We start from the raw sequence: 22,222 nt of genomic DNA, 5'->3' as shown, positions 1-22,222 counted from the left end.
CACAGTCACAGATAACTGTGGCTCTTCTAGTTGACCTTGCTTGATTAAAGATAGAGATCTTTGTAGCAAAGCATCATATTTCTTAATTTTCTCGTATGCAGTGAGCCCTGATTCATTCAAAATGGCTCTCATTTGAGAATCCAGATCCTCCGCCGCCGCATCTCTGATTGAAGTCTTTGAGGAGTTCAAATGTTTAAACTGATGAGGTGAGATGAGAAACATCTTTTGAGATGTTTTAAGAGCCATTGCTTTTGTTCTATCTGCTGAGGATTCCGCCCACTAAGTTTCCTATTAACGGAGTCAGAGCAGCTAGCAGGGGGAGAATAAATCCTCCTCCTTGACTTTTAAGAGCCAGCTGTTTACGCTTTAATCCGGTTCTTTTATCCGCCAACAGTCTGATAATTTTTCGCTGCTTTTTCAATTTCCGGTGTTGAGAAGGTGTTAGTTTAATATTTCCTTTTAGAATGTTCAGCGCAATCTCACATAAAGTTTTAAGAAAATCCGGTGAGCAATGAGCTAAAATATCTTTACGCTTCTGAGGGGTGGCCTGGTAAAGAGCCCTGAGCATCGGAGCATTCCTTTTTATGCGTGCAGACATTCTGACTTACTTTGATTTAGGTACATACACCACTGGGCATTCGCCGGGTAATATCCCCGTCCTTAACCTGTAACGTTCTGGGCAGCTAGGAGTAAGATCTACGATTAAATATCCGTGAGCTTCTTTGGTTGCATCTTCAAAACTCTCCAGGAAACTTGCTTTAGCTGATGGGAAGACTTGACGCGCTAGTATATCCACCTGTAATTTATCTCGAGGGTTCTTAAAGAGCACCATATAATTACTGTTGAGACTAATGGTGCGGCTGTATTTTCCCTGCTGAAATACATTCTGGGTGAGATATAGAACAGACATATTTCTATGATGTCGATATTGGGTGAACAATTTGGCTACTTCAGGGTGGTTAGAAGCCTGGAAAATGACATCATCCAAAATGACCAAGTGACTTTGATTCACGGGGAATAAATCTTCATCGTCGAAAGAATCAGGCAGTCCTTCCACAAATTTAATATTTTTATTCAGTTTTTGCAATTCAGCATATAATGGTTGAAAAGAAGTAAAAATCCAAACAATATTATCCGGTACAACATTCATGACATGCTCAAGATTTTGCAACATTTTCCCTACAAAGTATGATTTTCCACTTCCACTTGCCCCGACGATCATACATGAGAAAGGTGAATTGAATCTGGGGTCAAAGTATACCTCTTGAACATCGTTGGAATAAGACATTTTTATTTTTTTATTTTTTTCCTTGTCTCTTAAACTCTAATAACCAAAAGGTAGAGTTGAACCATCAGGAAAAAGCCTGCGTTTGTCATACACAACCTGAAACCTTTTAAGAAATGTCGCGTTTCTTAAAACGAACCCTTTTTTATCGCGTTTTATGGTGTGTTGCGGTGTTTTGATAACACCGTGTCGGGACCCCTCTAAGTACCCTCCCACCAGCTCTCTGATGCTGTCAAAATTGACTCTCTCGCTGCACTCATAAGTCTGAGTGATGCCTTTCACCCGGATCACCACTTTCTTTTGATTTTTTGTCTGGTAAGCATAACTTTTAGGCCCCGCTGCTACAAATTCCTGAATGGTGTCACCTCCTAATTCGTCGGTTAAATCACCGAGATAATTTCCCAGTTCTAGAGGACTCTCACCATCTTTTACCACATAGATCAGGCTGTCTGTGTCTATGTAGAGAATCTTATCCTGCACACGCTCCAGACAGCTGAAAAGTTTTAAACGAGCATAAGCTGTGGTAAATGCTGCGATGAAAATATTATTTGATTTGTTAGGACGAACGATGCAACGTTTGCTGTAATTCCACTGGATCAGACAGGTTTCAGGGTTGATAAAGTGAAAGTACTTCACCACGTATTTACCTGAGAAAAAAAAATTGAAATATTCATCAGGATCATTTACAAAGCTGGTCTGAGAGAGATCATTTCTTTGCGCAAACTTTCCCCAGAAGCTATTGAGACACAGTTTAGCTACTTGTCTTTTAGCAGGGTTCACCTCAATTTTCCCAGCATCTAGTTGAATACCTTGATTAATTTGATAATCTCTCACATATTTCAACCTGCTCTCCTGATCCAACGCTTCAGGGGGATAACCGCTGGCTTCCTGTTTCCCCTTCAAAAAGGTGTGAATGTAGCCTTTAAAGATCGAGCTACTGCTTCTCTCAAAATGCCAGACCTCAGTGATTTTTCCAAGACGATAACCACATTGCAATGCTTTTTGAAACTCCGCACTCACCCAAACACCTGTCAGAGATCGAGCATCGTCCTCATGGGTGCAGATCCCTGTTTGATTGTTAATATCTGCACATGTGCGGCAAAGAGTGAAAACTAGCTTACCCCTAGATGTCTTGTAGGGTAGAACTGGAAAAAACAGGCCTCGTGGAGGATAAACGGTAGCTCTGATAAAACCAAAATAGTTGAAGGGATCATCGAAATCTTTGTAAATGAGGGTGGGGTGACCTAGCGGATATTCACACGTAGCATTTACATAAGGGTAGAGAGATGTGAAGTCCACATAATGCACAGACTCACCCGGTCCAGCGGTGTACCTGAGCTTTAGAGCACAAGTTCGACCTCCGTACAGAGCGTTCCGTGGGACCAAAGGTTCTGGCGCATCAAATTTTTCCAGGAATCTGATTACCCCTGGATCAGACTTTTTCATTTCATCCCACTCATGTTCCCACACAGTCTCGACTCGAACACCATAAACGGCTTGCAGAATCTTAGATCTTTCAATCGTAGCTGCATAAATTTGTTCAAACGGTACTTTTCTCAAAGGACACATTTCAGTCTGCTTGAAACACCGAGGGCAGGCATGATAAAGACACCCGTTGAAAGAGAATACGGTGGCTAAACCTGAGATTACTGCGAATCCGTCGACAAAATAGGGTCCGATTTTGCGTTCGCCCGAGTTTAGCGCGTGCTCAATTTGTAAGTTCTCACTGTCCATCTTCCACTCTAGCCACTGAATTGAAGCATTGGAGAAAGTTTTGGACCCACGCCTGTAATCTACAGCGGATGGGATCGCCAAGGATTTCTCTGGAAGAAAATTGGTCACAAAAACCTGCATGCATGCAGAAGCAATTGTGATGTTCTTAAAGGGATCCACATTTGTCTCCTTAAAAAACTCCTCTCTGAATTTAACACAACCTTGAAAAAGAATGTCCACATCATTTTTGCAATAATGCAGGGATTCTTTCTCAAAGTCAAAAATGCCTTTGGATGCTTCACCGTACCAATCAGTAATTTTCTGCCTCTCATCAGGATTCATAAGTTTGACGCCGTACGAATCTAAAGGAGGAAACACACCCACATACTTGAGATGCTCTTCAGCGGAAAATTCGTGGGGAAAATATCCTTTCGAGCGGTCATGGAAGCCCAGTGCTTTCGGCATGGCACTCAGTTTCATAGTCAGAAATGACAGGCTATCAATGAATTTCAATTTGTAATCGGGGTCTGTAAAACAAAGAACTTTTCCTCCTTGCATGATTAGAAAAGGCTTGATACCTAACTGCACCATAGAGTTAAGCAATAAATAACTATCAAACCCACGTGCATTATGTGCGATGAAGGTGTGTCCCTTAAACATTGGTCTTCGAAAATGAAGAAGGAATTGCTGTGCACAATCCAGGCCATAAGCGTGCCATTCAACACCTTTCACAGTTTTTGAACAGACTAGAAAGGGTTTATGTACGCCGCTCTGATCTACAAAGGTTTCAAAATCGTAAAACACAAGTTTGTCATGAAGTTTGTCATCAGTAGTACTGGTTTGAATGTAGCATTGATGATCGTTAAGAGTTACATCTGTACCAGGAGGTAGATTTTTTTCACCGCAGATGACACATTTTGATTCACATATGTGTAAAGTTTTCTCTTTGTTCATAGGAACGCGATACAACCTTTTACACGTAGAACAAAATTTGATCGTCTCGCAATCACTTACAAGCATTTCAGCATGAGGTCTGTTGCGAGGTTCTTTGTGCCTATCGAAGCATGTAGAGTTTCGACATATTCTGTTACAGTCATCGCAATGTACTGGATTGTACTGCAGTTGTGTGCAACTGTAACAACTGCAGACACCACAGTAACCTTGGCAATGATGGGTGTTAGAATTATTATGACCGCCGTAACAAAATCTGCAAATATATCTCGACCCGGTAAAACCTGCAAGATTCCTAATGCCATAGAAGTGATTATTATGGAGGAGGAGAAAGCAGGGATTTGAACGATTTTGGAAATCTGTTTCAAATTTAGATAAAGCCCTATCTTTTGAGGTTCGATGAAACACTACAATTTTTCTTTGTAGAATGTTTTCAAACTTTGCGACGTCGCTGAATGTAACCGCTGTCTGATCAGTTAGACCTGCCTGATGCTGCCACTTTCTTCCCTGTTCAAGAGCTTGTTTATCTGTAAATTCAGGGTGAGCTATATGTGCCAGGCTGGTAGCAAAACACAATTTATTTCCTGTATTTTCTACAATATACAGGTGACGCCTCTTCTTATTAATCAATTCACATTCCAATGTTCTTTCAGCCTTGCGTTTTGAACCTCCTGTAGGATTCTTGACTATCTGAAGAATCAGCTCCAAATTACTTTCTGAGGGCAGCTCTGCATTAGATTGAACGAGCTCATCTAAAAATTCTTCAAATGCAGGCAGGATTGCGTCGTTATCAGTAACAGAGATATTTATGTGATGAGAAATATCACCCCACACTAATTCTAACTGTACAAAGTCATTACGTTCAGCTATTGATCTTGCATCAATTGCCAGATCAGTTAAAACATTCATAACTGCGGTGTAGAATTCAGCAATGTCAGGTACAGCTTGGGTTGGAGGCCCGATTGATAACGATCTCCTTATTTCAATGTTATTGAAACGCTGACGTTCAATTCTCTGATTTTGATCTAGATTACCTCCTCGCTGCTGTTGCTGCCGTGCTTGATCATTTGCTGCAGAAACTGTTTCAGATGGTAACACACATTCTGTATTTTGAAAACCTTCATCTAATGAAATGCTAGACGAAGTAGCCGGTGAACCAACGGGTGAGTTTTGCGGAGATATGTAGTCATTTAAACCACGGACTGCATCGTTAATTTGTCTGAAATAGTCTGAGACTTCAGATGCGTTTAAAATATCAGAGATTGGTGATCTAGCAGGGCTAAGAGCAGGGCTCTGTGAAAAGTTATTTTCCCCGGTATTCAAAGCTGAAGCGATTGTTTGTAGAATCTGGATGGAATTAATAATTTGTTGGGAATAATCTGATTGAGATTCTGTATTTTGAAAAGTTTCATCCAACACAGATGAGGCAGCCGGTGAGTTTTGCGGAGATATGTAGTCATTTAAACCGCGGACTGCATCGTTAATTTGTCTTAAATAGTCTGAGACTTCAGATGCGTTTAAAATATCAGAGATTGGTGATCTAGCAGGGCTAAGAGCAGGGCTCTGTGAAAAGTCATTTCCCCCAGTATTCAATGCTAATGCAAGTGTTTGCAGAGTTTGGATGGAATTAGAAATTTGTTGGGAATAATCTGATTGAGATGATTCAACTCTAGCTTGTTGGTCTTCCATTCTTTACTGAGTTATAAGAGACAAATCATACATGATTCATTTCACAATCACCTTTGCATCGGAGGAAAGATTATGCAACACTGTTCTGCTGGCTTGTAGCAGGATTTTAACTTGTTCTCGGTTGCGAGCCAGAGCTTGTCGTCGTCGTCCTCTGTCCGTAGGAGGTCTGTCCAGCAGCATGAAAGATTCTGCAATAAATAATTAGGAATAAACTTCTAGCAGCTATGAAATGTGATTTTACTAGATAAATTCAAATAAAATACCTGTAATCAATCCATCTAATAAAACGGTTCTGAATTGGAGATTATGTGCTCTCCTCTTCCTCTCCCAGCCCCTGAGTCCGGAAGCTGTGGAATATATTTAATATGATTACAATCAGTTAGGTAAGGCCGAATTAAAGCATTACTGAAAAAGCATTTAAAAAATAAATAAAGTAGATTAGGATAAAGTAAATACAAAAATAACATAGAATAAATTAATAAATAATTTTTTTAAAAAAAGCATGTAGCATGTTAGAGGGGGTAGTGAACAAACATTGCACTTTAATTTTACAATAAGACAAACTGGAGTCTCCAACTTGACAAGAACGTAGCTCTTGGCGACTTGTAAGGTTTTTTAAATTTTTATTATTTATTTATTTTTATAGTGGTATGTGGGGAAATAAATACACACAAACTCCTTTTTATTACGTCTGCTTTCATGTCCAGCTTTATGTCAACGAGACATACACACGCACGCAGAGAGAGCAAGGGATCTTCTGCGGGTGGGGGGATCGCTCACCCACCCCTGGCCATCGGCTGTTATTTCCTGGAGACAAAAAAGCGCATGCACACACACACACACACACACACACACACACCCAGCCCTACACACACACACACCCCTCCCCTCTGCTGTCTCTGTCTCTGTGTGTCGGGGTGGGTTGAGTAAAGTTTTCAGTGAAATGTTCCCAGTGTAGAAAAATATTCACACCCCTCCCCATGTTTCGTATTTTGAGGTGTTATAAAGAGAAACTTTATTAGAGTTTATGTTACGGATATATATCTTTCTTTTAATTTAAAATAACAGTTTGAAAATTGGGACTTGCATTGGAATCAGACATGAGAAGCATTAAAGGTATATATCTTTATTATCTAAAACAAATAATTAAACTTACATGGGTGGTGAGAATTAGTAGGCCTCTCAGGTAGCGCTTCTGGTTCCGGTTCCGCTTCAGGTTCTGGTTCCGGTTCCGCTTCAGGTTCTGGTTCTGCTCTCTGTTCGATGTCTGGCCTTGCCCTGGCAGCCTGCCGTGGTGTGGGAGGAGGCGTGACGGAGATGAAATCAAATCTCTGCCCTGAAGGCAGGTCTGCCACAGGTTCGTCTTCCGATTCAGACGAGATGAGAATTACGTCTTCATCACGGGTTATGCCTGTAAAATGACGAAAAAATAAATAATAAAAAAAAAAAACAAACAGTTTCTTGATTGGTTAAGATAGTTGTTTTAAAAAAAGAAAAAAAACTTACTGTGTACTCCTGTCTGAACAGAACCGGATGGTGTCAGAGCCGTATTCACCAGCTGTGATGATCTGATAGCTTCAGAGTCAGTTCTTTTTTTATTCAATGACAAGCGGTTCTTCCTAGGATTCTCCCGGTTATCTGTAAATATTAGAGTAAAATTAGAGTAAATGTTTTATTTTCTCGCTTTTAGAATCCTGGTTACAGAGATATTAAATTACCAATTGTATTGTTTAATGCTGTGTGGTTCTGGTATGTCTCCTGAGTATTGGCAAGATCTGTAAGCAAATAATATTTTAAATTATGTTACAACTCTGGTTAAAGAAGAAAAAAAGGTATGCTGAAAACAAACTTACCGCTTATAAATTCCGACTCTAAGACAATGTTTGGATCTTCTGAGACTGCCCCTAAAAATAAGAAAATCATTATTAAGCATGATGCATTTCTGTATATACATATATATATTCAGTATATGACTAGAGAAAGAGAATTTGAGAATTGTATTTACTTACGATCGAACAACGTGGACAGAACCTGAGAACTTATAGCTGCAGGTCTTCCTGTAAAGTCGGACATGATTCAAAATAATACTTGTTTAAAGAAAATTATCAAGTTTGGAAATACAGCTGGATTTGTAACAAAAGTGAGTCGAAATTCTGGAGAGCTGTGATTCTTACCCCGAGATGACGTCTGCTTTTAAAAGAACGCGTGAGGTATATGTCCAGCTTTAAGTCTTGTCACACACGCACGCAGAGAGCAAGGGGGGGGGGGGGGTCCTCTGCGTGGGAGGGGTCACCACTGACCCTCAGCTCTTATGTCCTTTGCCACATACACGCACCCACCCTGGCACACAGATGGCCTCACGCTCAGATTCTGAGAGTTGCATCATTAGAGCCACCTAGGCTTGTTTAGTCCCTGTCAGATATTCTTCATAAATAAATTTACAGATGAGGAACATTTCCTGACATGTTTCACACTAGCAAGTGTTACAGAAAAAAAATCTATGAGTTTCAAATGTATTTAAACCAAGATTTACTATTTTGGAGAAAACATGAAGCAGTGGGAAGATCAGCGTTGATTCAACAGTAAGAAAAAAAAACTGAACAAAATCATTCACATTGATGCCGGACCAAATTCTGGAAAAGTCTGGACAAATTCTTTAACTGCGGAAAGATAAAAGTTAAATTTGAGCAGCCTCACGTAGGCCTGTTTACTGTCTGTCACATATTCTTCAGAAGTACGTGTACAGACGAGGAACATTTACTGACATGTTTCACACTAGCAAGTGTTACAGAAAAAGAAAATCTATAAGAGTTTAAAATTTAAGCGATGAAGGAAATCACAAACTCATAGTCAGCACTGACTAATCGTGCTACCATAAAATAAAGTGGTAAAACAGTTATACCTGATAATTGATGAGAATCACCCTGAAAGACACGGACAGATGGCAGGAACCCTTTTCCCGCGCAGATCCCGAGCTGATAATCGATGACGGTTTGAAAATCTGTTTTCCGGAGACATAGAGTTTCCTTGCAGGCCCTCTGTGATGACCCTCAGGTCAAGAGAATCGCCTACCTAGGGTTTTTTTTTTAGCCCGCCACACACAGATGACAGGTGAGGCCTGTCCGGTATTATGTCACAAACTCATAGTCAGCACGAGAGAGCCGGACACACACACACACACAAACACCAAATGGCTTAGTGAGAAAAACCGGAGGTAACTACAACATTCTATTTAAATATACTATATTGTATATTATTCTCAATTATCTAACACTTATTGTTTTTCATACTTTCATTGTATTATTCTTAAAACTCATAATGTTTTTTCATACTTGTACTATTTTTAAAACACATAGTGGGAATAACAGTTGGCGTAACAGGTGTGTGTGGGGGATGGGTGGGAAAGGGTGGGGTGGGGGGGGGGGGGGGGGGGGGGGGGATATTAATAGCAATTAATGATTAGGGTCATAAATCACTCATCCATCAAACCCCGATTAAATTTTGACAGAAGGGTGCCTATAGAGTCTCTCTTGTGTTTGTTCATGTGTGTGTTTGAAAGAAAAAAGGAAGAAGGAAGCCAGAGCAGAAATCTGTGTCAGATTGAGTAATGTTCCTGTTTTTTTTTTTGTGTGTGTGTGTGTGTTTTTTTTTTTTTTCATTTTTATGATTTGATCCTCACACTGTGGAGTTACAGAAGATCTCGATAGCTCCACTGTTCACGCTGGCTGTTTTATAAGGGGAAAATCTGTGAAAGGTTTAATTAGTGGAACATAGCTTCAAGTGTGTTCATAAACTTTCATGATCTTGTCACAGTTTAATCCAATTAAAATGCAGAACATAAACTAGAGCTGCACAGCACAACTGCTGCTATTCATCATTCACATAAGGTAGGAATAAAAATAAAAGCATACCTTTCTGTTTAAATGCATTTTTTGACAGTTTATTCATTGTTAGTGGAAAGTTTCTACACTCATTGACTGTTACCATGTCTGCATAAAATTTTAAGTTTTATACATAAACAAGATAAACCAATAATAATCAAACTTACTTTCTTGTACTCACTAAGAAAGTATTCATACTCATGAACATTTCCACATTTTGGAGGAAGAGCTGGTGGTTATGCCAAACACCGACCCAAAATAGAACACCGTTTTAAATTTGAATAAGAATAATGTATGATGTTCTATTTTTGTATTTGAAGTCAGAGCCCCTCAGTCAACCAAAGGGTCTGAGCCATCTTTTCTGCAAGCCTTTTGGAACACACCTCCAAAAGCTTTGTACAGAGACCCTAATAGTTTAAATTTGATTTTTTTTTAAAACACTCCGATTTAGCCAGATTAAATTAAATGAATCTATGAAGATTAAATTTTACTGCAGATTGAACTTTGACCAGATCATTCTGACACATGAATTATGCTGGGATCTGTTTGTATGTTTTACAGTCACTGTCCTGCTGTAAAGTGAACCTCTGATCCAGGCTCAAGACAAGAGCTAGAGCAGGAAGGTTTTTATATGTTCTAATCAGTTTTACTTCAGTATTGCCTTGTATTTAGTCAGCTTTCCTGTAACAGCTGAAAAATGTATCCTGACAGCATGATCACTTTTGGAACCACATTGTTTTCTAGTCTATCTTCTATTAAAGACAAATTAGTGGAGCGTGTGGCTAACAGTTGAGCTGACAACAGATTTTCCCTCTTCAGCTGTGGATCTCTGTAGCTCCTCCAGAGTTATCATGGGCCTTTTGGCTGCTTCTGTTTCATTGTCTTGTTCCACATGTCAGTTCAGTTGACAGCCATTTCCTGGTAAATTTGTAGTAGTGCCATGTTCATCACATTTCCAGATGACAGACCTGCCCTTTATTTCCATGAGATGTACAAAGCTTGGGACATGTTTAACCTGACCCCACTTTAAGCCTCTCTACAACTTTACTCCTAACTTGTCTAGTGTGTTGGTTTTTATCATGCTGTTTGTTCACTAATGTTTTCTGACAAACCTCTGGCACTTTCACAGAAAAAACTGAGAATAAATTACAGACTGGTGTACTGTGGTTAGATGATGTCTGAAAGCAATTAGTTGCACTGGAGTTTAGTAAAAGTGGCTAAATACAAGCACACTTTAAAAACACATTTTTGAACATTTTTGGAAACCATATGTAATCTTCCCTCGACTTAACAATTACGGGCTACTCTGTGTTGGTCTGTCACATAAAATTTGAAGAAAATGTTTTGAAGTTTGAGGCTGTAACATGACAAAATCTTGAATAGTGAAGGATCATGAACACTTTGGCAGATATAAAGCTAGATTTAGGGGTGTTTAGTTAGTGGGACGAAGCTCAGTTGCAAAGGAGATTTTCCCAGAAGAGAGAACAGTTGTTGATGTTTAGTGACGACAGAAAAAAAAAATTTAAGACAGTGTAAATTTCTGTTTTTTGAATCACTTAGAAACATGTTACGATGTGTACTTTAATGGAAAACATATGAAATAAATAGAACATGTCAAAAACAAAAAAACAAAAAGTTTAAATTAAATACGCACATAAAGGATCAGATGAAAAAGCGTAATGGCGCTGAATACCCAGGAAATGACCGATTAAAAACTACAAATACAATTTAGACCAATAAAGGTGGAGACGGTGATTGCTTTACTGCTGTGCTCCGGCCAAAGAGGACGGTCTCAATAGAGTTCACCGACCTCCATAAAGCCACGTCTAAACCCACTTCACAAAAGGGAATGAAAACCAAAGCGATCAATTAATGCCCTTCTACAATAACGAGTACAGGCAGGGGGGGAGAAACGCTGTCAGAGCCGCTGCGCATGTCTGCAACTTGCTGGGCTTCCAGCGCACTGTGGCCCCGAGCAGCAGAGTCAGACTCCGCTCTCTGCATGTCTATGGCTGCTTTCCTTTCTTGCTTTCTGTGTGTACATGCGTCTGTGTTCTAATGTGTCCGTGTTGAAAAGTTCAGTATTGAATGAGTACATTGAACAGCGCACCGTGCTCTTTAAATGCCAATGAAAATAAAGGGAAGGGAAAATGTAGGCACTCTGAAGAAACAGGGGGAAAAACCCAACAGAGCAAGGCAGAGAAAGCAAAACCTTACAGCGCCAGGAGGGACTTCACAAGGTTTTAGCACTCAGATATATAGGGGCCATAAATCCACCACTTAATGTCCTTTTGGCTCCACTTTTACGGTCAGTGGCAATGACATTGAGTGACTTGCGTTTAGAAATGTTAGTCAACACAGCAAATTTCAACAAGGCTGCCTAGAACAACTCAAGATTTTAGTCTTTAAATTAAGCAATTCCCAATCCTTCAATAAAAGACAATTTATTGCTCCATTGCCGAACACAAGCTTTGTGTTTCGACAGAAATTTAGTAATTCGTGTAATTCACGAGAAAACAGTTCAAATGGCTCCTAAATGATCCAAAGACCACACTGGACGAATTACATCTGTTTCGTTTTGTTTTGTCCCTCCATCCAACTTTCATCTTCTAGAAGTTGCATTTAGTGTTACAAATCAGGTAGAAAATTACAAACAAAGCTGAAGGTAAGCGAAAGCACTGAAATTTATTTTAGGTGGGGGATCAAAAGGAGCAGTCATCTTTGTGAAGAACGACCCCATTCAGCGAGGTAAATTATTTATGCACAAAGCAGCAGGGAATATTTTAATACAGATGCTGCAAACTACTTTCTGCACTCTTGGGGAGTCTCAACCACCATTATCATTTGAAACAACTATAAAATAATATTAAAATTATTAAAACTGGGAAAAGGTATTTTGGAGATTTAAAAAAAAAATCACATTTCGGGGGATTGAAAATATACCTCTAAGGTGTTTAACCACATTGTTGTGTTTCCTTCTGGTTTATGTAAGTTTTGTTTTGTAAAAACCAAAACCAACCAAAGAGCTCAACTCCAATCAATCGGAACTGCTTTATTTTTGCTTCCACCTCCTAAAGTCTCTGTTTGCAGAGGCATAAAAGTAAACAACATGCAAAAGTTTCTTTGTCTGGCTGAAAGTAAGCAAGATAATCCAAGGTCAGTTATTTATTTCTATTTGAGCTCTCAAACAGATGTGTTTAGCTGTTTTTCAGTCCTAAATGAAGCCACTATGGGAACCACTGATAGCTGCTCACACTGCTGGTTTGTTCTTTTTAATGGAAACTTCTCCTGGCCACTGTTGTCAAACACACGCTCAGTGTGAAGTATTGCTGCAAAGTTAAGGACTCAGTAAAATATTTAACTACTAAACCTTTGGAATCGGTTGGGAAGCAATTTTAAAGTGTGTTTCACATGTCTTAAAAATAGTGTTGTGTTTGGTTTATCCTTTTTAAACTCTCAGCTTCAAAGTTCACACTTTGAGTACAACCTAATTTAGATCTGCAAGTTATTTTCACAGTTTTTCTTTATTGTACGTACTTTCTTAGACGATGGGAGTTTTAATTACCTTTTGATTTAATTTTGACTGATAACTGTATGAAAACTAAGCTTCTTAAATTTGCCGCCCATGGGAACCTGATTTCATTTTCCTCATATTTTCACACTCTTCGCTTTGCAAGTGCTCCAGACACACATGCATCATCAGTCACTGTGGCTTTAAAGTGCTTCAAGAACTGTGAGCATTCTCCAGCAATACCCAAGCCAAGGATTACCCAGTGTTTTCTTTGGAGAGGTGATTTGTTTTCTTTTGATTGAGTCTATATATCAGTGACCTCAGATCCAATTTATGTGTTGTCAACATTTTCTCTGCATAATTTTGAGTGTTCATAGTATCTCTTGACGCTCATCTAGTTGTCTTGGCCTTACAACATACATAGCCTTCATTTGTTTATAATAGAGCATTTTTTACATCCTTGCTGTATCTGGTGTGAAACACTGTGTTGGTGTTGGAGGAGTTCTGACCTCCTGCAGAGGTAAGTGTCTTTTTGGATATGGCCTACCTTTTGGGGAAAGAATAGGAGGTCACATGCTTTAAATGCCTGGTTTAAACTCTATATACAATAATTATACTCCTTGAACGTCATCAAATTTTCTCATGATGCAATCACAGATTTCACTGTATTCAATTAGTATTTAATGTGACAGATCTATCAAAGTTGTGAATAATTATGACGTAAAAGAAAAACGATGTGTTGCTTTTGACATTTTAACAAATTAAGAGCTGAAAAATGTGGCATGGATTTGCATTTAGCCCACTTAGTAAAACCGACTGCCTTTGGATTACAAGTCTCTTGTGTAATTTAATCTCAGAAGTTTGTTGGAGAACATTAGGGGAAAAAAAGAGTCATGACGTCCAAGAAACAAACCACACACATCTGGGAAGAAGCTATGGAGAAGTTTAAAGCTCAGTTTTGTTATATCACTGAGAAATTCATCCGTCACCTCAGTATAGAGTTTAGCGTAAATGTTTTCTTCAGCAGGGACAGGGCTGCTGGTCAGAGCTGAATGGAAAATGGGTGGAAATACTGGAAGTAAACCTGTTGGACACTGCTAAAGAGGCAACATTGGGCCAGAGATTCACCCTTCAGAAAGACTACGATCTTAAACATGCAGTAAAGGTTCATACAACAGCATATCCATGTGTAAGAATGGGTCAGCCAAAGTCTAGACCTTGGTTTAACTGATAATCTGTGGGAAGACTTCAAAATGTCCATTAACACTCTTTATCCTATTTTATAGACAGTCTCTATTGTCCAAAAAACAATAGAGACTGTCCCCTTTTACTCATGTGACAGAAAATGTCATATGAGAATATAATATTAATATAGAATTAACATTTTCCTTCCACAATGTAATTAGGCAGTATTTTCTGTTGAAGTTTCTAAGGTTGTAACATGACGCTGAAATCAGGTGTTTGATCACAGTGGCCTTGGTTGCATGTTTAGAAGAGTCATCAGCAGTGACAAAAAGAGAAGGTGGGGTTGGTGAGTGAAAGGCTGCTTGCTCAACAGAGGTGATAGATGCCTTTAATAACCTTTGGCAGCTTTTTTCAGGGTCCTGCGGGATGTGTTGTTATTAGGAACTAGATCTCATTATGATGACCACCTCTTCTATTGTCTCCCACGTCTAGGAGAGCTTCAAAATAAACCTAAAGACAACATCTGCCCCCCTGTACTAGAGCTGATGTAGCACTTGCAAATGGTGCCAGCATGTCTCAGTCCTGACTAAGGGCGATATGGCCTCACATTAACCAGCAATGGTGAGAAAAAAAAACAACATTCTGGTGGCTGATCACCTGTTGAATTGGTGAGAATCTGCATCTCAAAGCGCTATGGCTGCTGACCTAACAACAATGCATTAGAAGAAACTGCAGAAGCCTACTTTGGTAAATGGTATTTGATGGCTTTAATAAACATTTTCCATTATGCCCAGGAAGCGAGAAGAAGGGAAAAGAGCTCAATGGGAATACATGTAAGAGTGTGGGAGCCATCAGTGTTGAAAACAAAATAAAAGGATTTTATTGTGCCTCCATAACAATCGCAAACTCTCTTCCCTTTAAGTGTGTCTGAGTAGCTCCAAGCTGTATCCCAGACATGGAGCTGGTGAGGGCCCATGTTTTATTAATTTGCAGATGAGCTCAGCTTTTGATGGCGTTGGCTGCCCATGGGTTCAATTAGGATAATACAGGGAGAGGGGCAGATTATGGGATGCGATTTAAGTGAGGGTACAGTATATCTCTTCCTGACAGTTATAGTCCAAATGCAACAAATTGCACCTTAGTGGCTGTAAGCGGCGCCGTATCAGTCCAATGGCGATGAAACATGGCAGTGTGGCGGGTCAGCTGCTGTAGAGACAACACAGGGCAGCAATAGCTGAGTACCCTGTCCTCTCTGAGCTAACAACACACTCCTGCAGTTCAACCTTTTCCCATTCAGTAATAAAAGCCATTTAGAAAACAGTGGTCTATACAATGAAGCTCTGAGTGCTTGCTCGACCCAGTGAAGCCGAAACGCTCCCAGTTAGCACGGCTCTCTCTAAACTATTGCACTTCTTCAGCTCTGGGGCGAAAGCCTGTGAGTGTTAACCGCTCATCGAACCAAAACTGAACCACAAAGACATCACAATTTTACCAAGATGATCCAGAGTGTGTGAGTGGAAGGGTGTGTATGTATGCATATTCTCCTTTAAAAAGGTTTGGATCCAAGTTTAACTGAAAGCCACCTATACAACCACAACATAATTTGATCACACACTACATGTTCAAGTATTAAAAAAAAAAGTTGACATATCAATATCAAATTGTGTGGTTTTTACAGGTAAACCCCAAAGCATTATCTAGTGCTACAGAGCTCAATTATTGACAAGATGAAAAAGTTAGGACACCCTACCAACTAGCTATTATTTCCCTTTAGTACAAATTTATTTGAGATATTTCTAGAAGTTATCTACCAGTCCCTGACATCATACAAGAGAAGTTTGTCCCAATCTTGACTTTCAGCAGTGAGATGGCCTAGCATCTAAATACATTAATAATCTTTTTCATTGCATCAACATTCCAGACCACGCAGGCCTTCTGGTTTAATTCTACTTTACACCCCAAAATGAGAACCAAACATGAAGAGGCAACATTCACTTTTTGTGTCCCTCTAATCTGGAACAAACTTCCAGAAAGCTGCAAACATGCTGAAATGCTGAGTTCCTTTAAACCAAGGCTCTCATGATGATTGTAAACAGAGTAATGGAAAGGCATTGTTGTGATAATGTGCTGAAGGCAGATTGTTGGAAAGAGCAGGAGCTTCTTAAAGAGACATAGGCCAATTTCAAGGCTTCAAATTGCAAAAAGTCAAATTTCTTTTGTTATGTTTAATAAATATAGAATATTTTATAACAACTGAGGGTGGTATAAAATGACATTATATACTTTACTGTAAGTATATAGTGTAAATACATCAATAGGAATGTTGTTTTGTTTATATTTTTGTTTATTTGTGTGTGGGTGTGTGTGTGTGTGTGAGAGAGATATTGTTATTACATAAAAACATGACTGCTATTTTTTTTTACTTTTTGCAACTTGGATTGCACTGTTTGAATGAAAAACAGATCGGCTTGCTTGTTTGTACTTTTGCATATTTAAATATTTTTTATTGTCCTTTCCCTTTAAAGTAAGATGCAAAATAGTGTATGTGAAAATATAAAAACAGATTTAAACCGTTTGGCTCTTGAAACTGCTTCTAAGCTTGTTTTTGTTCTTTTTTTGGGAGGTGAATACTTACTGATTGGAGCCTCGGCAGTAATTTTGCTCTGCAATAAAAACTGTAAATTGTCGCTGGAATGCATTGTGTGAAACTGAATAAGGCAGGCCATAAAGTGGAATTGGAGACAGTGACCTATGTATGCAGGACCTGATGTCTGTGTGGCTAGTCTGTTCATTCCGTGAAAGCACTAAAACTGCTGACAGCTGTATCGAGAGTAATTGGACTATCTCTGTCCAGAATCAGAGAAGCTAGCAACAGTGAGGGCGGTCAAATGAATTTTGTATTAACTGTACAGTTTAGCATTAAGTACAGATCTTGTTTACCTCCCTGAGGTATGACAGATTTCATTATAACAGATCGACTCTAGCCGGGTCAATGTATATGGCGTGTCTCCATTCAAAGGTGGTCATGGGTGGCATCAGAGCTAGTGGGGTTTTGTCTGATATTGGCCAGGGCAAAGCAGATGTTTGCGTTGGCTGGGATGAGGAAATTGCTTACCTGATGCCAACTAAAGCCCCATTTCAAGCCAGGCAACAGCTGTTCAAATACATTTCTGTCAAAGTTTAACAAATAATATGTCAAGGTCAACCAGATCTTTTAACTTTTATTGTCACTGGTTTTAATTCCTGTCTTCTTCTTAAGAAATTACTGCACTTGAAGAACTATGAGCACTTTGTCTTAGGTCTTAATTTTATACTTTTGAGTCTCTTAACTGAAAGAGAGCTGGAAATATATTGTGATTGACTAGACTATAATTGGCACCTCCGTACAAATATTATATTTGGTACTTATCCAGCTTTGTTTCCCATAGTTACAGTTGATTTAAACTTTTTTTTAATATTGTACTGAAGATTCATTAAACTTATTTTCTTGTAACAATTTTCCGATGTATGATGATAAAACATATCTGACATACTTCGACATTTTCTCTTATTTTTATTAGTCGTTATCTGTGTCATATTTTTAACACACAGGGGGCATGAAGTCATTGATTATTAATTAACATTGATAAACTTTGAAAGGAAGGTATATACCAGGGTTAAAACACATTTTCAATCTAATAATTGTATATTACTCCACACAAAATATCAGGGATAGTTCACAGTTAAGAAAAAAACCCCAAAACAAAACATTTAATAGAAGATCAACATGCTCTATTTCCAAAATATATCATTGTGGGCTTGTAAGAACTCATAAATAAGAGTAAAACATTAAATTGCTAATTATATAAATTATAGTATAAGCTACATTTTTGCCTTTGCCAATTTTGTCAAAAATGTAAAAAACATAATAAAATAAAATAAAATATTGCGTTGTCAGATCTCAGGTGACTAGACCCAGTTTAAGAATAACAGCCTTAAAAATCAGGCTCAACATGAAAATAAAGTCGTCTTGAGTTCAAGGTGCTTTTAAAACTGAGTGAACGTCTAGTCAGTCAGTGAATAAAAAAAACATTACTGATGCATAAAATGTTCAAAACCAAGTTGGGGGCAAAGATTAGCCATGTCATTTCATTGTAAAAAAAAAAAAGTGTAAAATTCATTGTACTGATTTTGCAGAAGAGTTTTTTTGTCCCTTAGAAAAGAAAATGAAAACAAATTTTTTCAATGTTCATTTTCCCCCCATATTTATCAAGACCTCAAACATGATTCGAGCAAATTATCAGATTTTTTAAAGACTTTGTTTAAATAACAAAAATGGGTCAGCTTAATTTATTTAATAAGAATGGTCAGTGGTGTAAATAATGGTGCACAAGTGATGTTAAAAACAATTTTCGCTTACAGTAGTTTTTTCCGCACTGAATAAATGTATTGAAGTAAAATTTTGGATTCTTCTCTGATTTTTTCATGTGTATTTGTGTTACCAGTTATGGCAATAATCATGTGACCGACAAAAGCAGACACATTTGCGCATATGTACTCTTGCATGTTTCTGTGCTTTTTTTCTGTCCATTCATCTTCAAAGGAAGGGAAACAGCAGAGTAGACGAAGAAAACAAATCATCGGCCAACCCAGATCTGTTTCACTGGCCATGGTAAAAATATAACAAAATATGCGCATACAAAGATCCAAGAACAAGGACAGTCCATTTAACTCTCTCTTGCCCCTGGACTCAGCTGAAACAAGCCATTCATCACCACCCACCCTAATATCTGTTTTCTGAACAGAAAAGGATCTGGGTGTATTTCTGTGTGAGAAAAGAGATTAAAGATAAATAATCTTTCACGAAGCCCACGCTATTTTATCCCACTGCAGAATGACCCAGCATATGAGTTTTAGCTGTGAGGATTGTCACGTTGTCAAAGGCATGGGGTTTGCTGCCCCCTGTTGGGCATTTTCTGAACAGCGGTACGGCAAACCAACTGCTTATGTAGTTGAATGAAAACTACTTGATGTAATAAAAATAAATGATACATTTATGTACATACGCGATAATATCTTACGTATGTATTTTTTTTATTTTATTTTTTTTTTAGGAATTTAAATCAATAAGAAAAAGTGATATTGATTCATTACTCACAGAGCCCTGTATTTCAAGATTATGGGTCAAAGCTATAAACGGAAATAAAAAAATGAAAAATAAAATAAAATAATTACTTTAAAAATTAGAAGATTAGATTAATAAAAAGGGTGAGCAATTTTCTTCTTTGGGAAGATTGCCGACTTTAAACAACTTGTCCTACAAACAGTGACTGACGAGGTATTCCTAAAAAAGGTGGCTATTCACAGAGTGCTCAATACAAACATGTAATTGGAAAGTTGAGTGGAAGGAAAATGTGTGACACATGCAACAGTTGTAATCAGAGCTTTGTCGTATCTCAGATAAGTAGAAAAAAAACTGAGTTGTTCCTTGATAGTCCAAAGTCATTTTTACATTTTATCTAGAAATCAGGGTTATGATTAATACTCATGGCTGATTATATACCTGAATGACATAGGTTTTATTTTTTAAATTAAGTTACTGAAATGAATTTACTTTCCAAAATTGCTGCAAGATGTGGCACTCAAGACATTTCTTCAATCTCCAGGTCTGGCAATTGCATTTTCTGCCCTTCCATTAAACAGTGCAAGGTTCCAGTATTTATTTACTTGAATAAACACACCTGTTATTAGACTTTTCAGAGATTAAACCCTTAGAAACCCTTGACACTTTCTTTATTTCACTCTGATAACAAGAAGGTACTGATTAAAAGAGCTTTGTTGCAGCTGTGTAGGAGGTCTCTCGTGTATCATCGCCCATTTGTCATCTCAAATTTAGCAGAAGTTGACTGGGGGATCGAAGCAGGCAGTAATGAGGACTCAGCGCCTCCGCCACGGTAACTGTGGTTACGAGTGGCGCATTAATGTATGTAATCTGTTACTATGTCTGTGACATAGTACGTGTCCTTGGTGTGACAAGGACACGTACTGTGCTAATTAAAGAAACCTTTCTTAGCTCCTCCTTGAGACTTAGGTCATGTCTCATTAAAAAGGGTCTCAGTTCATAGGAAACCATTCATTACTGGGCATTTGTGATGGTAGGGGTAGCAGAGGGAATGCACAAAGAATATAATACATACCATCCAGCAGGTACATGATGATAGTGTGAAAAACCAACAAATAAAGCTTCAAATACTTCAAGTACTTTGTGTCAAAGTACTTGAAATACTTTGTGCTAAGAGGTGGTAAGTAAATTGTAGATTGGATAAGTTTTGTAATATATATACATACTTTTTTTAAGCATCAAATGAGACTTTCATTTTAAAATCAAATTTTATTTCTTTAAATGAGAGGATATCCACTGAAGCAGAGAGAAAAAAAAAATCTGTCATGTTAATATTTTACATTTCTAAATACAAAAAATATATAATCCCAAAAATAAATATGAACCACATCTCAAAAATGCTTTCATTTTTCACACATTGAATTCAAATTTGTTGCTGAGGGACAACAAATTAACAAAATACACTAATCCCACTTTAGCAGTTGCTGTCCTTACATCAGGATAGGTCAGGATAATCAGCTGGTGTACAGTGCACCGAGGCACACACTCAGCAACCTTTGAGTATGGCAGAAAGGCATGTGGTAATAAACTCTCAAAATAAAATTAAAAACCTTTTCTTTTGGCAAAATCAGTCAAAAAATAAGAAATAAAAAACTAAATCTACAAAGAAACATTTGAGTGTGTTTTAGTTAGACTGGTCAGGAAGAAAATTTGTGGTGAAATCTGATATCATTTTTTAGGGTGTTTTCTGGATAATGACCCAAGATTTGGAAAAATGCAAGCAAACGGCCAGAAATCATTGGCTCTCATTTCTGCCATTACCCTCAATGCCCTTTATACTTTGCACACAATGCATCACACCTGACCTGCATTAGACAAATTAAGAAACTGGCCGGCAACTCTTGGAAATCTTGTTTAATGTGTGGAAGATCATGTACAAAAATAACTTTCTGTTTGCTTCCTTAGACTCTCTTTTGCCAGACTTTGGATAATCAAGACCTAGGGCTTTTTGTAGATGTTCTATAAATGGAGATGTATTACTATTCCAGCATTAGCAGATCATGTCCAACAATAAAAATGCAACACAGAAAGACTTAAAAAGTATTATTAAAGCATGTGTAAATATTGTCAAAGCGTTGCTGTACATTCCTTTGTACTTTTGGTGAAATGGAGGGGAGCACTGTCAAAAGACAGCCTTCTTCTTCCTACCTCAGCTCTTATAAAAATGAACATTTCTTATTGTGATTCAACAAAAGTACAATTGTGCTTATAAGATTCCAGGTGCAACCACAACAAAAATGACCCCCTAATCCTTATGCCAGGCAGGCATACCTTTAAAGTTGTAATGTTTGTTCCACCATGATCACTTCTGAGATTTATCAATGTGCATCTTATGATTTCTAGGAAGATGACACTGACGTTGGAATGGAAACAAATAAGACTAAATCGACCAGACAATGACAGTCACAGATTAATCCTCCCATTGATATAAAATACTACCATCTTAAATGGGCTCTTCTTTTGGTTGTAGTAGTGATCATTTCTGCGTAACTAGTGTAAACTATGAAACACTGCATGACAATGATTCATCATTACAAAAAAACAGGCTGCAGAGTGTCTACCTAAAACCAACAGGTGGCTTTATGTGCCTTTCAAAAGTATTCATACCGCTTGAACCTTACCACATCTAGGTGCGTTATTTTTTCCATAACCACTAATTTATTGGAATTTTGTGCTATAGACCAACATAAAGTAGTGTATCTTTTTAAAGAATATGATTTTTTTTTTTAAAAGAAGTGATTTCAGTATAAATCAGAGGGTTTTTTAAAATATAAGATTATTGAGCAATCTCCATCATGAAGACAAGACACATCAGGTCAGGATGAAAGTTTAAAGAAAGGTTCGAT

General features: G+C 38.1%; 1 protein-coding gene across 2 annotated transcripts; it reads right to left on the bottom strand.

Annotated features, from left to right (window-relative positions):
- Nucleotides 1–1,054: 1,054 nt before the first annotated feature.
- Nucleotides 1,055–7,887, bottom strand: LOC116735001 (translation initiation factor IF-2-like). 2 transcript variants are annotated; one of them, XM_032586580.1, is made up of 7 exons: nt 7,648–7,887; nt 7,492–7,542; nt 7,357–7,413; nt 7,145–7,276; nt 6,795–7,049; nt 5,902–5,985; nt 1,055–5,826 (listed from the first exon to the last, which is right to left on the bottom strand). In XM_032586580.1, the coding sequence occupies exons 1-7, from the start codon at nt 7,709–7,711 to the stop codon at nt 5,675–5,677; spliced, it is 795 nt and encodes a 264-aa protein (XP_032442471.1). In that variant the 5' UTR covers nt 7,712–7,887; the 3' UTR covers nt 1,055–5,674. The 2 variants fall into 2 exon arrangements, with proteins under 2 accessions (XP_032442471.1, XP_032442470.1); XM_032586579.1 differs by having other exon boundaries at nt 7,648–7,886.
- Nucleotides 7,888–22,222: the final 14,335 nt, after the last annotated feature.

Source organism: Xiphophorus hellerii, chromosome 16, assembly GCF_003331165.1.
Source record: "Xiphophorus hellerii strain 12219 chromosome 16, Xiphophorus_hellerii-4.1, whole genome shotgun sequence".
Taxonomy (NCBI): Eukaryota; Metazoa; Chordata; class Actinopteri; order Cyprinodontiformes; family Poeciliidae; genus Xiphophorus; species Xiphophorus hellerii.
This window is presented reverse-complemented; position numbering and strand designations above follow the sequence as displayed.